At 37.8% G+C, this 12355-nt stretch overlaps 1 protein-coding gene across 1 annotated transcript in view; it reads left to right on the top strand.

Moving 5' to 3' along the window:
* rpa1 (replication protein A1) overlaps positions 1 to 12355 on the top strand; it is a 48974-nt gene that overhangs the window by 9883 nt on the left and 26736 nt on the right. Inside the window, exon 13 of the mRNA XM_081371185.1 lies at positions 10818 to 10947. Within this exon, the coding sequence (XP_081227311.1) occupies positions 10818 to 10947 (130 nt within the window). The remainder of the gene's footprint in view (positions 1 to 10817; positions 10948 to 12355) is intronic.

Here is a 12355-nt window from a genome sequence, read left to right as displayed (position 1 = left end):
GGTATGATTCGGCTCAGCTCGCTTTGGCTCGGTTTGTGGGTGGGATTGTAGACTGCTCGTTGAAGTTGCTGAAAAACTTTTTCATTCCTGGTCGCAATATCCAGCTCTCGCTGGATCGGCTCCTCGGCTACAAACGAGAGGAACGCGATTTCTTTTTTCATCATTTAAGTCATTTAATAAAAATTGTGGGAACAAAAAATACTGTGGTGGCTGTTGCTGATTGTTTAAATCTAGCGGGTTTGGTGTCTCGTGTTGCAAATCTAATTACACTGGTAGTGACAATTCTCTCTGACCAATCAATGATCTGTAGTGTTTTCACGCCACATTTTAGTATCTGTATGGTACACTTGGAACCTCAACAGAGGTCATACCATTTGAAGCAAACCGAAGCGAGCCGTACAATGCAGTGGAAAAGCGCCATAATAAACCCACTGACGATTGCGCCATTAATGTGATTGTGAATTAAACAAAGAGAAATTACTCAGTTCTTGAATGAATAACGTAAGCTTTAATAAGCATTAATATATCCATTTATACAGTGAGAATTATGCAGTGTTATTTAACATTTATTACTTTATTAAATTTCTTTTGTAGGCCATATTACTTACATGAACAGTAATGTTAGTAGACCTTTTCTGAAATTAAAGCACTGCATTTCATCTGTATCTTTGTTTTATTGTATATTTATTGTATTTATTTGACCATTTGTTTGTACTTTGTTTTTGTTTTTTTGTTCTTATTGTATTGTATCTTATCTTATGCATATAAAACACAAAAAATGCCTGTACTGGTCGATATATATATATATATTACAAATATATGTTTTGGATTTGTTTTTTTCAAACAATGCGGTTTCTTTTGCTATAGATATTTTACATTATGTTCTTAATTAGTTTTTTGTTTTTATTTGTATATAAAAAAATATAACAAATTGAACCGATAAGAATACTGTTAAAGTACCTGGGCCCGGTTTCCCGATAACGCTCACTCTTAGCGCGCTAAGAAAGCTCGAAAGATATATCTTACCAAAGTTGTTTATGTTCCTAAGTTTGTTCCCCGAACCAAACCTTAGGAAGCTGCTTAAGATAACCTTCTTACGTGCGACGTTACCCGGCGCTGTCCGTGGCGATGGTGCTGAATTGTTTGATATCGATGGCTCGAGAATCAATTATTCTCTCGTGCAGGGGCTGTTTATGTGAGAAAGCGGTGATCTTTATAAATGAAGCACTTCAGAAATAGTTGAAATTGCAATTTATTATGATTATTGGATATTATAAAAAATAATCCAAACTATAATAGCCTATAATAGCCTAGCCTACATATTTTAAAATTGTAACATATATTGCTGCCACAATAACCTTTTCAAAAATTTACGTGCCTTCTCTTTCCCATTTTTGTTCGCTGAGGTGGAGCTGCGATGAAATATTGTTCTTGTAAATACTTTCCAGCATTTCAGTAATAAAAGTTTACATCTTGCGTACGGTGCTCGGCAGTGATCAAAAAGGATTTAAACCGTGAATTTTGAATCTCTTGTAAACTCAGAGATGTGGATTCAGACGGCAATTAAATTACCACACGACCTGTTTGACAAAAAACAGAAGGTACTAATTTGGCCAGGGATTTTTACGCGGGTTGGGTGAGAAAAACACTGAGATTATGGATTCGGACGGCACTAAAATCACCGACTTACCCCTGTAAATGTTTAAAATACCGGACGAGCCCATGAGAAACAATATTAGCGTCCGAATAGGACTTAACTGACAGTAGCCTATGCTTTCACTGGCCTTTAAAAGAGCGTTTTAATTAAATTAATAATATTGTATAATAATATAATTAAAAATCTAAAAACAATCAGTGTAATGACAATTTTATTCTTTGCATGAAAACACTTGAATTAGCCTAATTTAATACTGTCTGGGTGTATTAAAACTTCAGAATTATATTCATATAGACCTGCAACAGTGATAAGCTAAAGCTAAGAGTGGTCCAGACCAACCTTACGAAAGTGTGACTTACAGAAGATATACTTAGCGAACGAATGTTTCGGGAATCGTGCCATAAGGTTAAGAGAGAGGTTAAGGAATAGGTTAAGAACTACTTAGAGATAAGAACGCTTTGGGAAACCGGGCCCAGATCAATAAGCAGTATTGTTAAGAGCACCTTAATGATACCCATTCCTAGTGATTTGTGGATTGAAAAGCTTTCTATAACTTGTTCGTTCATGGTTTAATGTTTCTCCTGGTTTCCACATCAGCGCTGTTTGATCTGATGTCTGGTCTGTAACAGAGAATTCTTTATCTATGCTGAATTTAAATGCCTCTCAGTAGATCACCCAGCGCTATGTAGTATTGTCACGTGATCGAGATTTGGTCGCAGTCTGGAGCCCTGGTATGCTACCTATGAAGTATTACTCAGCCTCGAACCTCACCTATCCCTGTTTTTTTTTTTTTTTTTTTATAGGGCCACACTGACTAATTGCTTCCCACCTGTGTTTATGATCCATACTCGCCACCTAACAGCCCACCTGGCTGAAGCTGTCCACGAGTGTCTCTCTTCATTTTCCCTGCAGGTTTCAATCAATTTCTCTCTGTGTCCTCCATTTATTTACCTACCAGTAACACAGACCCCCTGCCTTGAAGGGAAATAAGATGAAAGTGGTGCATAAGAGGGAATGCAGAATTGAAATTCACTTTTTCTACCATCCATTTTTGGACTTTTTGACAAGCGATTAAAACTTGTTTCGCCAGCCTCTAGTCTACCATTCTACCATTTTGAGAGGGTAATTATTTTGGGGGGGATCTGAAGGCTTAATTTACATAATGTGTGTAGTGGAATGTGACTGAACACAGGGTGAGGTAGAGCAGCTTTCCTTACAGTTTTGGAGTGTCAGCTCAAAGCATCTGGTTCCTCTGCATGGCATTGCGTAGGACTTGGACTGTGTATTTCCTTGCATTGTTTGTAGGACTAAAAAGGCTCTGTCAGCGACGTTTCAGAACTTAAATTTTGCTGATTCAGTCGTAGGTAAGTTCAACCGCTTAGTCTCCAGGCTCACGTCTGTCCTCTTCTCACTTGGAAAGCCAGTGATAATGAGCTTTCAAATCATGGGCCAATGTGCAGTGCACCGCCTCTTGGCCAAATTTCTGAAGGTCCAGCGGGCCACCGTGGAATCAATAGATGTCCTTCAATTAGCAGAGCTGCAGTAAGTGGTGTTTTGAACCTGTAGGTGTTGAGTTCTGCCGTACAAGGTCTCATTCAGCCACTTGATACACTGTGCCAGTTCTCTACTTCTGAGACCTCTCGAAGTTGTAACTTTAATTTGCAGCTGTTGTAACGATCCATTTTACTGCTACCAGTGGTTAAAATAATGCGCTAAGAAGATAAAGACTGTTGTTGTTTTTAAGTCCATAAATAATATTCATCTGTTAAGGTCACTTGCTGGATAACCAAACTATTACTGTACTTAAATATGTCTTTTACAGTATTTACTGTTAATGCTTCTGTAATTGTTCAGCTTATGATCCAAATTCTGTTTTCCTTATACACATTCCCAGTCTTATTGTGAACGGTAGTCCAAAGGAAAGTGTTTAATACTTTGCTTTGAATTTTTTTATTTCCTGTGACTGAGCATCACCAAGTACTTTTGTTTTTTAGCCCCTCCCCTCCAACCATCTGTCACACATCCTTGGTTTTCTTTGTTCTTTTTTTCTTTTCCTCTTGAATTTTATTCAGTTGCGTCTCCTGTTTTACTTGGAAATGCATCACACCTTTAAGTGAAATGTGTTACTAACACTTTCATTTTGATTCTAAATGACGTGTCCATCTTTGATCTGTTAAGAGTCCCAGTGGGATTTACCCTTGAAGTCTGTTCCTCGTGGAGTTGAACATGTTGGGGCACTCAGATGTTGCCTGCCATTTTAAAGTCAATCCAATTAATCACATTGATTGAGGATCCTTCGTTCTCACGCTCTGGAGCTCAGTGTAGGGGGAGTTGTCGTCGCTGTGTTGCTTTACTGTCAGAATTTCTGTCATTGTGTAATTTGACACTCAAGACAATGTTTTTTATTTCTTCAAAAGTTATAGTGTAGAAATTGAAGGAATATGTAGTTTAATGCATGTCCCTGTCTACTTCTGTGATTTTTATTTCATGTTAAAAATCCATTAATGATCGAATGTCTGTTGAGACACATGGTTTTGTTTACACACATGTGTGTAAATATGGTTTTTAGTAAATAAATATCAGTTTTGTGTAATTCACTTCTAGACAGCCCCAAATATATCAAGAAATTTTACATTTGTGGTTTCCGAGCCTGGGAAAGTCATAGTCATTACTTTAGTCAATATATATTTTTATTTTTTTGCTCAGCTCTAAAATATTTCATTGTCAAGCAATTGCTCTTTGTCATCGGTAATGGCAGAAAAATACATGGAACTTCATAGTTAAAATGGTGTCTGTCTTAATATACACATTGGACCCAGTTCTTTAGATATCGGTAATTGGGAAAAACCCATGTTGGTCACTACTGCTTGCCTCGGTTGGTTTTAGTCTAGCAGTCAGTTTACACATTTGGTCAAAGCTTCCATAAGCATATAAACTAACCCTTAATGCTGCTAGTAATGGATATCTCAGCATATGATGCAAGCATTCTTTTGTCCAATAGATGGCGTCAGAGCTGCTCTTCCTGCAGAGTGGACTTCACACTCCACCATCGGTCATGCCTCCCGTCGTTCCTCACCCTGTCACTCTCGCCCTGTTCATTATCATTCTTTCTCGTTCACTGATGCACTCTTACTCATAGGTTGCCAATTACTCTGACTGGCTCATTTTCGACAGTCTTCTCAGAGGCAGTGAAACCTCTCCTGCCTCCACCCCACCTGTCAGAGCCTTCAAACCAGCATGTGGAATAAAGCAACGCACAGCCAGGAAGTCTGTCTGTGCTTGCACTTGCTGTACCTACACTAGATCAGCGTTTCCCAACCGGGGTGCCGCGGCACCCTGGGGTGCCTTCTGGCGAGAGCAGGGGTGCCGTGTAAACTCCATCAAACATTTAAAAATTGCTAAAATGTGTAAAAAAATTTTACCATCAATCTCGGATCATCAGAAGTCTCTAATAACAACAAATAATGCGCACAAATTTATAATAAAAATGCAAATCATAAGTTTTCGGCGTTGAATTGTGGAGGTTGCGCTTGCACGTGATTTATTTATTTTTATTCCCGTGCCTCATTCCCAGTGCGTCCACATAAAGCTGCCTATTTTTCATTGTTGCGCTTACGGTCAAATACACACGTCCGTCTTGCCGCGTATTCACATAAACACATCGGTCATGTCCATGATGCTGTCAACGGTAACGCGTGCGATTTAATGTTTTTCAGTTTAAAGGGATAGTTCACTTTGAAATTAATTTTTGATATGTTTTAGCTTACCTCAAGGGCATCCAAGATGTAGGTGTCTTTGTTTCCGCAGTAGTTTCAATTTAGATATTTTTAGGTCAAACCGTTCTTGTCTGTCAGTCGTATAATGCAGGTCTATGGTCACTGGCTCAAAACACAAGCACAGAGTCCAAATTAAAACAATTCCCCATCGTCCAAATGAAAATTCCCCATCATAAGTACACATTGATGGCCTAAGACACGAAACGAGCGGTTTGTGTGAGAAAACGAACAGTATTTATATCGTTGTTTTCTCTTGAAAACAGCACACGTCCAAATGATCTGACGGCGCGGGCGGGTATAGATGTATACACTAGATGTCGCCTTCGCTACTGCAGTTCATTGGAACGAAACCGTAGCCGACATCTATGTATATATCTATACCCGCCCGCGCCGTCAGATCATTTGGACGTGTGCTGTTTTCAAGAGATAACAACGATATAAATACTGTTCGTTTTCTCACACAAACCGCTCGTTTCGTGTCTTAGGCCATCAATGTGTACTTATGATGGGGAATTGTTTCATTTGGACGATGGGGAATTGTTTTAATTTGGACTCTGTGCTTGTGTTTTGAGCCAGTGACCATAGACCTGCATTATACGACTGACAGACAAGAACGGTTTGACCTAAAAATATCTAAATTGAAACTACTGCGGAAACAAAGACACCTACATCTTGGATGCCCTTGAGGTAATCTAAAACATATCAAAAATTTATTTCAAAGTGAACTATCCCTTTAACGCGTTAATATTTAACCCAATTAAAGCATCCGTTTTTTTCTGTCATCCTTTGGCTAGCGTTACATTTATATAATCACATTCTTCTTTATGGTAATTGAGCAATATTTATATATGATTAAAAGCCTTAATTAAATGTTATCATGTAAAGTGATCTCTTCAGAAGAAATTAATGATTTCCTAGACTTTAAATGGATGGACAAAAAAATTTGATATTAAAAATATCTATATGACAGTAGGCCTATACGGCAGTTCTTCCCTGTGGTATTGAAAATTTATACATGTCAAGGTATAGTATCAAAGTAGTATCGTGACAACACTAGTGTAGGGTGCCACACATTTTTTTTTTTTTTTTTTTTTTTTTTTTTTCAAAGGGTGCCTTGACTGAAAAAAGGTTGGGAAACACTGCGCTAGATATCTCCATCAAACTCGATGTGAAATATTAAGCGAGGGTCATGAGTCTCAGTGAGTCCGTTTTGCTTAAAGGAATTTTGGGTTTTGCCCACTTGGCTCATTGTCATGACCAAAGTTCTCCCTGGGGAACGCTATTGTACTGTACAATAAGCTTTAAGAGAACGTTGGCTGCCGTGCTGTTTCCAGGTCAAAGGAATAGTTTACCATAAAATGAAAACGTTATCGTTTACTCACCCCCATGTTGTTCCAACCTAGTGTTGTTTTCTTCTGTGAAACACAAAAGGAGATCTGAGGCAGAATGTTTATGCTTTTCCATACAGCAGTAGAGGATTTATACTGCCAAGCTCCATGAAAGCAGTCCATATGTCTAGTGTGTTAATTAGGGCTGTCACTTTATGTTCGAAAATCGATTGCACAATCGATCGGACCAACCAACGCAAGTTTCGAAAACGAAAATAGGGAATCGATTTTAACGGTCTTTTCTCGGAGCGCGTCCAGCTCGTCATGTTATGCCCGCAGCGAACGCGCGTCATTTGCAACTGCAGGCTCTGACAAACACACATAACAGCAATGATCCTTCTGCATAATGTGTCTCTTTTTACTACAAAACTGTGAATTTTCCCGGTATTCAGACAGTCTCATGCATTCAGATACAGATTCGGGCTACGGTCTACAATCGCCTACGTAGGCGAAATTTGTTTGACATTTCTAATCGTAAACACAGCCATGTTGAAGAATGAAGTAATGTTTTTCATATATGCTGCTATGGCAGTCCACTCTGCTTATTGTTTTTCGAGAATGTTGCACTAGTCATTGTGCGCGAAACTTCACACCAATAAATCATAAGAAATATTGCTGACTTGTGCACGTCAGGCGCGGCGCGCCCTCTTTACGTTCGTCCTAATGCCTGTTAGTTGTCCGTGGATTTGCCCATATATGGCGTTTTATTTTTCAATTTTCGATTTTACAATCGATTCAATGAACACTTATGTCTCAAAAATCGAACAGGATTTTTTCACAAAAGTGACAGCCCTAGTGTTAATATTCTCTTCTGAAGTCTTTGTGTGAGAATCAAGTTTTTTTTTAGTTTTTTTTTTTTTTTACTGTTATCTTATTTAAAACGTCACTAATGTTCAATTGAAATTATGGCTTTGGATTGTAATGTCAGGTTTGACTCAATTGAAGGAAAACAAAATTGTCTCATGCAGAGGTGTCGTGCCCATTCCGACCGAAGGGGTTCACGCTTTGGCTGAGCCAGAGACGGACACGCTCAAGTCTCGTTATATATCACAACTGTTCAGTGTTTTCAACCATGTAATGTTCATTTTTTTGTTTTTGACATTTAAATACAGATAAGTAACTAGAAAAAAGCATTTATAGTTTGTAAAATATACACTGATAGCAAATATACACATTGGAAACTTTACTTTAAACTTAATATTGTAGGTGGTACAAAAATAATAATACCCCAAAGTGTTCGAATTTCGTAGTTTTGAAGGCCGTATGTCACACATCCTAGATAATTCATGCAAAACCATAATTTGCCTTGCGGTGTCAGTGCTTATGCTTTAAATTTGTTTGTTTCTATAAGCTACAAAATACATGTAAGACTGAGTCGATGCAGGATTTATTTCTCCTAATATTCTTAATATTCTGGAATTATAATTGGAAATTATTACAATGAAAGCTAAAGTAAAGTTTTATTCTAAAGAATAACCATTTTTTATTTGTTCCCCCCCCCCCCCCCCCCACATGAGATGCATGCTTATTATTAATATTATTATTATTTTATTTAAAAAAAACTGTATTTATTTTTTTTCCTCTTACTATTCCAGTCACAAGTATTTCATGTCCTCTGACATGTGACACTCCGTTCAGTGCTCAATCTCGCTGCTTTCCTCTTGTTGTCTGCTCGGCTCAGTTCAGACACGCTGCACTGAGTGCCAGCCTGTCACTCCACTGCTCTAAAGCACATGCCATTTCCAATTTGCTCCTCTGGTGTTCATTCTGCCTTCCTCGATGGCACTGCCCGTCATACATACATTTGAACTCAGTCAGCCAATTACCACACACCATCAGGTCTTGTCTATGTGAAGCATTTGTTCTATTTTGCTGTATTGTTTATTTTTATGACTGGCAATTAGTTTTTCTTTATTCCAGCATAGTATCACTTTTCACACTGTATGAATACACTTGACAACAGGCCTGAGTTTTCTGAATATCTGCTATTCATTGAATTGTGCAGGAAATGGTGGGGACAATTTTTTTTTTTTTAATCATAAGTAGGCTGGTCCTTTTTGCAACGCACAACTAGCGCTATATTTAAGGGAATTATTTTTGGGAATTTCGCTAGTGTGGCGATATAACAAAGAAGCTGAAAGCGTAGGTTAGAGACCCATTAGAATTAAGGCCATTTTTCAGTTGGAAAAAATACACAGCCCATTCATCCAGGGCCACACGCTTGTCTATTAATGTGGATATTTTCAATTAGTTGTGCATCCCAGAACAAGCCCTGAACCCTTGTATTTACCGATCCACCCCGTCCTACCCCTCTGGTACCCAGTCCTACGGTCTCTAGATTATAATGCTATATCGATTCCTCAGACACACGGCTTCATCCTGAGAGAGCTTTGTTTTTTTTTCCTCTCTCTTCCTTTCCAGCCACTCTGGAGCGTCAGTGAAAATGGGTTTCTGATTTCACCATTTCAGCCCTGACCCCATCTCCCTGAACCATTCCTACACTTGATTCGTTTCACAAGTAGCCCCCAGCACCTCAGCATCCACAGCTGCTGTTTTTTGCTTGTATCTCCCTAGCTAGTCAATGCCTCTTTCAGTCTCTGTAGATCTAGTTAAGATATCAGCTACTTATCTGCCTGAACAGATGAGGTATTGCCTTGTATGTAGAGACGAACAGATGTCTGACTGATTTATTTTTTTGATGATTGACAGTAGGGCTGCACAATTAATCGAATTTCTGATTACGATTACAGATGCCACGATTACGTAATCGTTCAAAGCAGCGATTACACAAAAAAAAGCCGCTTGCAATATTCTCCGTTGTGTGTTTAGAGCATGTTACGTTGTGAGAGGCGAATACGACTCCTTCAGAGAACGCAGCACAATAGGAACTACCAGAGACGTAAGTGTACACTGAAATAAAAAGTCTTTCACCTCAGAAAAATGGACTTTCCTGTCTTCTCAGCCACTATACTGCAGTAGCGCGCACTATTCAATTGCACGCGCAAATGCGGCGGAGCGCGCTGTATATCGCTTCACTATATAATGCACAAAATAAACAAGCATGCAACGTCGTTACGTTTTAAATTAGAAAAAAAAAAACACGTTGTCCAGATTCAGTATCTGCGGTCAGATGAGATGGTGTCAGGCTATATGTCAGTGTCATTATTCTATTGTTATTTTCATAACTTGTTACGAAAAAAAATCTCACCTCAGAAAAACTAAATTTCATGTCCCGTCATCGTTATACTGTGCTCGTAGCGTGCACTCTTTAATTGCACGCGCAAATGCGCCGGTGCGCGCTGTATCACTTCACTAAAGCACAAAAGAAATACGAGCATGCAACGTCGTAAATTAGTAAGTAACGAAATAAAAGTAAAATACCAATAAATCAGGTTATTGGTACGTCATGTGTTTTGCATGCAGGTATGATGTTCATTCTATTTGTCAGGAGCAGTTTCCATGTTTCTTTAACAGTTCTTGTAAGTATTGTGTATCACCATGGTAGCCTAACTGTTGTTTCCATAACCCCAAAGTGCCACTTATTTCTATATTTTTATATGACTGTGGTGGCTCATACCAAGATTGTATTAACAAAAATTAGTTTGGGACTGCTATTTAATAGCTTAACCTCGTAGGCTTATACTGTTTATTTATCTGTATTAGTCATATTCTTATATTTTATTATGTTAAGTAAAGGGGGACAGTGCTTGTGTGTGTCAACAATTTTTTTGTAAACAAATGTATTATAATGGGCCTATATAATTCCTAAAAAAGTGGGTCGCAGCTTGATGACCATGGGGAAATGTGGGTCCCATGGCCAAATGTGGGTCCCATGGCCAAACTATTCAAAACATCATTAAATGTGAATTGTGATAATCGTAATTAATAATCACAATTACAATTTCAAGGGAATAATCGACAATTATGATTTTTGTCATAATCGTGCAGCCCTAATTGACAGCATTAAAAGCTATTTTTATTTTTATTTTTTAACAGGTATGATAAGGAAGGACATGCTTTGGATGGACAGTCGATGACTGAATTGAGAGGACCTGGTGGTGGTGGAAACACAAACTGGAAGACCCTGGCGGAAGTCAAGAATGAGCACTTAGGCCATGGAGACAAAGTATGTTGCCCAAACATTTAGTTGACTCTCAAAGAGATCTATTTTGTTGTCTGTGTAGAGAATACATTGGAATACATTTCCAAAAAATTATTTTATTATGTTTTTATTTATTTATTTATTGACATAACTTTTAAGATTATATATTTTATTTATTTAAAATGTATATTTAATTTATTTTATATTTTTTAATAATTTGAAAGCGGCTAATTCTGAAATCATCTTGATTTATTATCATCAGAAACCCCAAACACTTGGTTGCACACATTTATACATAACCAAATCTTACTATAAAATGTATTAAAGGTCATTATGTAGCACATAACAAACTTGTATACGTGCATACGTGCGTCAGAAGCTTAGAATAATTACGATTTTTTTGTTAAATGTTGAAGTTTTTAATGCTCACCAAGGCTGCATCAAAAATACAGTAAAACAGTAATGATGTGAAATATATAAAAAAAAAACTGTTTTCTATTTTAAAATGTAATTTATTCCTATTTCAGCAGCCATTACTCCAGTCTTCAGTGTCACATGAACCTTCAGTATTCATTCTAATATGCTGATTTGGTGCTCAAAAACATTTCTTATTATTAATGTTGAAAGCAGTTTTTAATCAAATAAATTAGGGCTGCAACAGCTTATTTTGATAATTGATTAATCCAGTGGTTCTCAAACTTTTTTGGTCACGCCCCCCTTTAAACCTTTAAAAAAATCTGAGCCCCCCCTCCCAAAAAAATTTAATAATAAATATATATGTATATATATAAAAGCAGAAAGTTTTTTTACAATGAAAAACGTGCAATGATAAACTTACAAGTGTCTCTGATTTAGGAAATTATTGAAGGCCTGCTTTCTGTATTTCTCCTTAAAAAATAAAAAATTACAAAATAAAATAAAAACGTGCAATGAAAAACAGGAATAGTTTTAATTTGTCATGTCATTGAATCAACAGTAAGAGAGAATAATAAACCAGAACTTAAAATTTTAATTTATAATTAAAAGTTAATATATAGCAGCTTTGGAGAGTGCCTCACGAGCTCAGCTTCTGGTTGGTTTTCTCACCAGAGCGCGCACAGCAGCGGAGTGCCGCGTTCACAATAGCAGCTCGTGATTCGGTCCGCTGAAGAGGTTTTTTTTCTTTGGCGAGCAACTTCTATGTTGGGCTTGTTCCAACGGTCTGAAGAAGAACGATTCATTGCCGTTCGTTGCCGCTTTATAAAAGAAGAGCGCTTTCACTACCGCTTTCACGCACTTGAATGCCGTAGTAACTTAACGGCTGTATTTTTATTTATTTATTTTTCGCTGATCTCCCGCGCCCCCCCTGCAGTAACCTTGCGCCCCTCCTGGGGGGCGCGCCCCACACTTTGAGAACCACTGGATTAATCTAACAATTATTAGAATGATTAAT

Source organism: Scardinius erythrophthalmus (assembly GCF_964197995.2).
Source record: "Scardinius erythrophthalmus genome assembly, chromosome: 7".
Classification (NCBI taxonomy): Eukaryota; Metazoa; Chordata; class Actinopteri; order Cypriniformes; family Leuciscidae; genus Scardinius; species Scardinius erythrophthalmus.
Note: the sequence above shows the minus strand (reverse complement) of the source record. Positions and strands in the feature narration are given on the sequence as shown.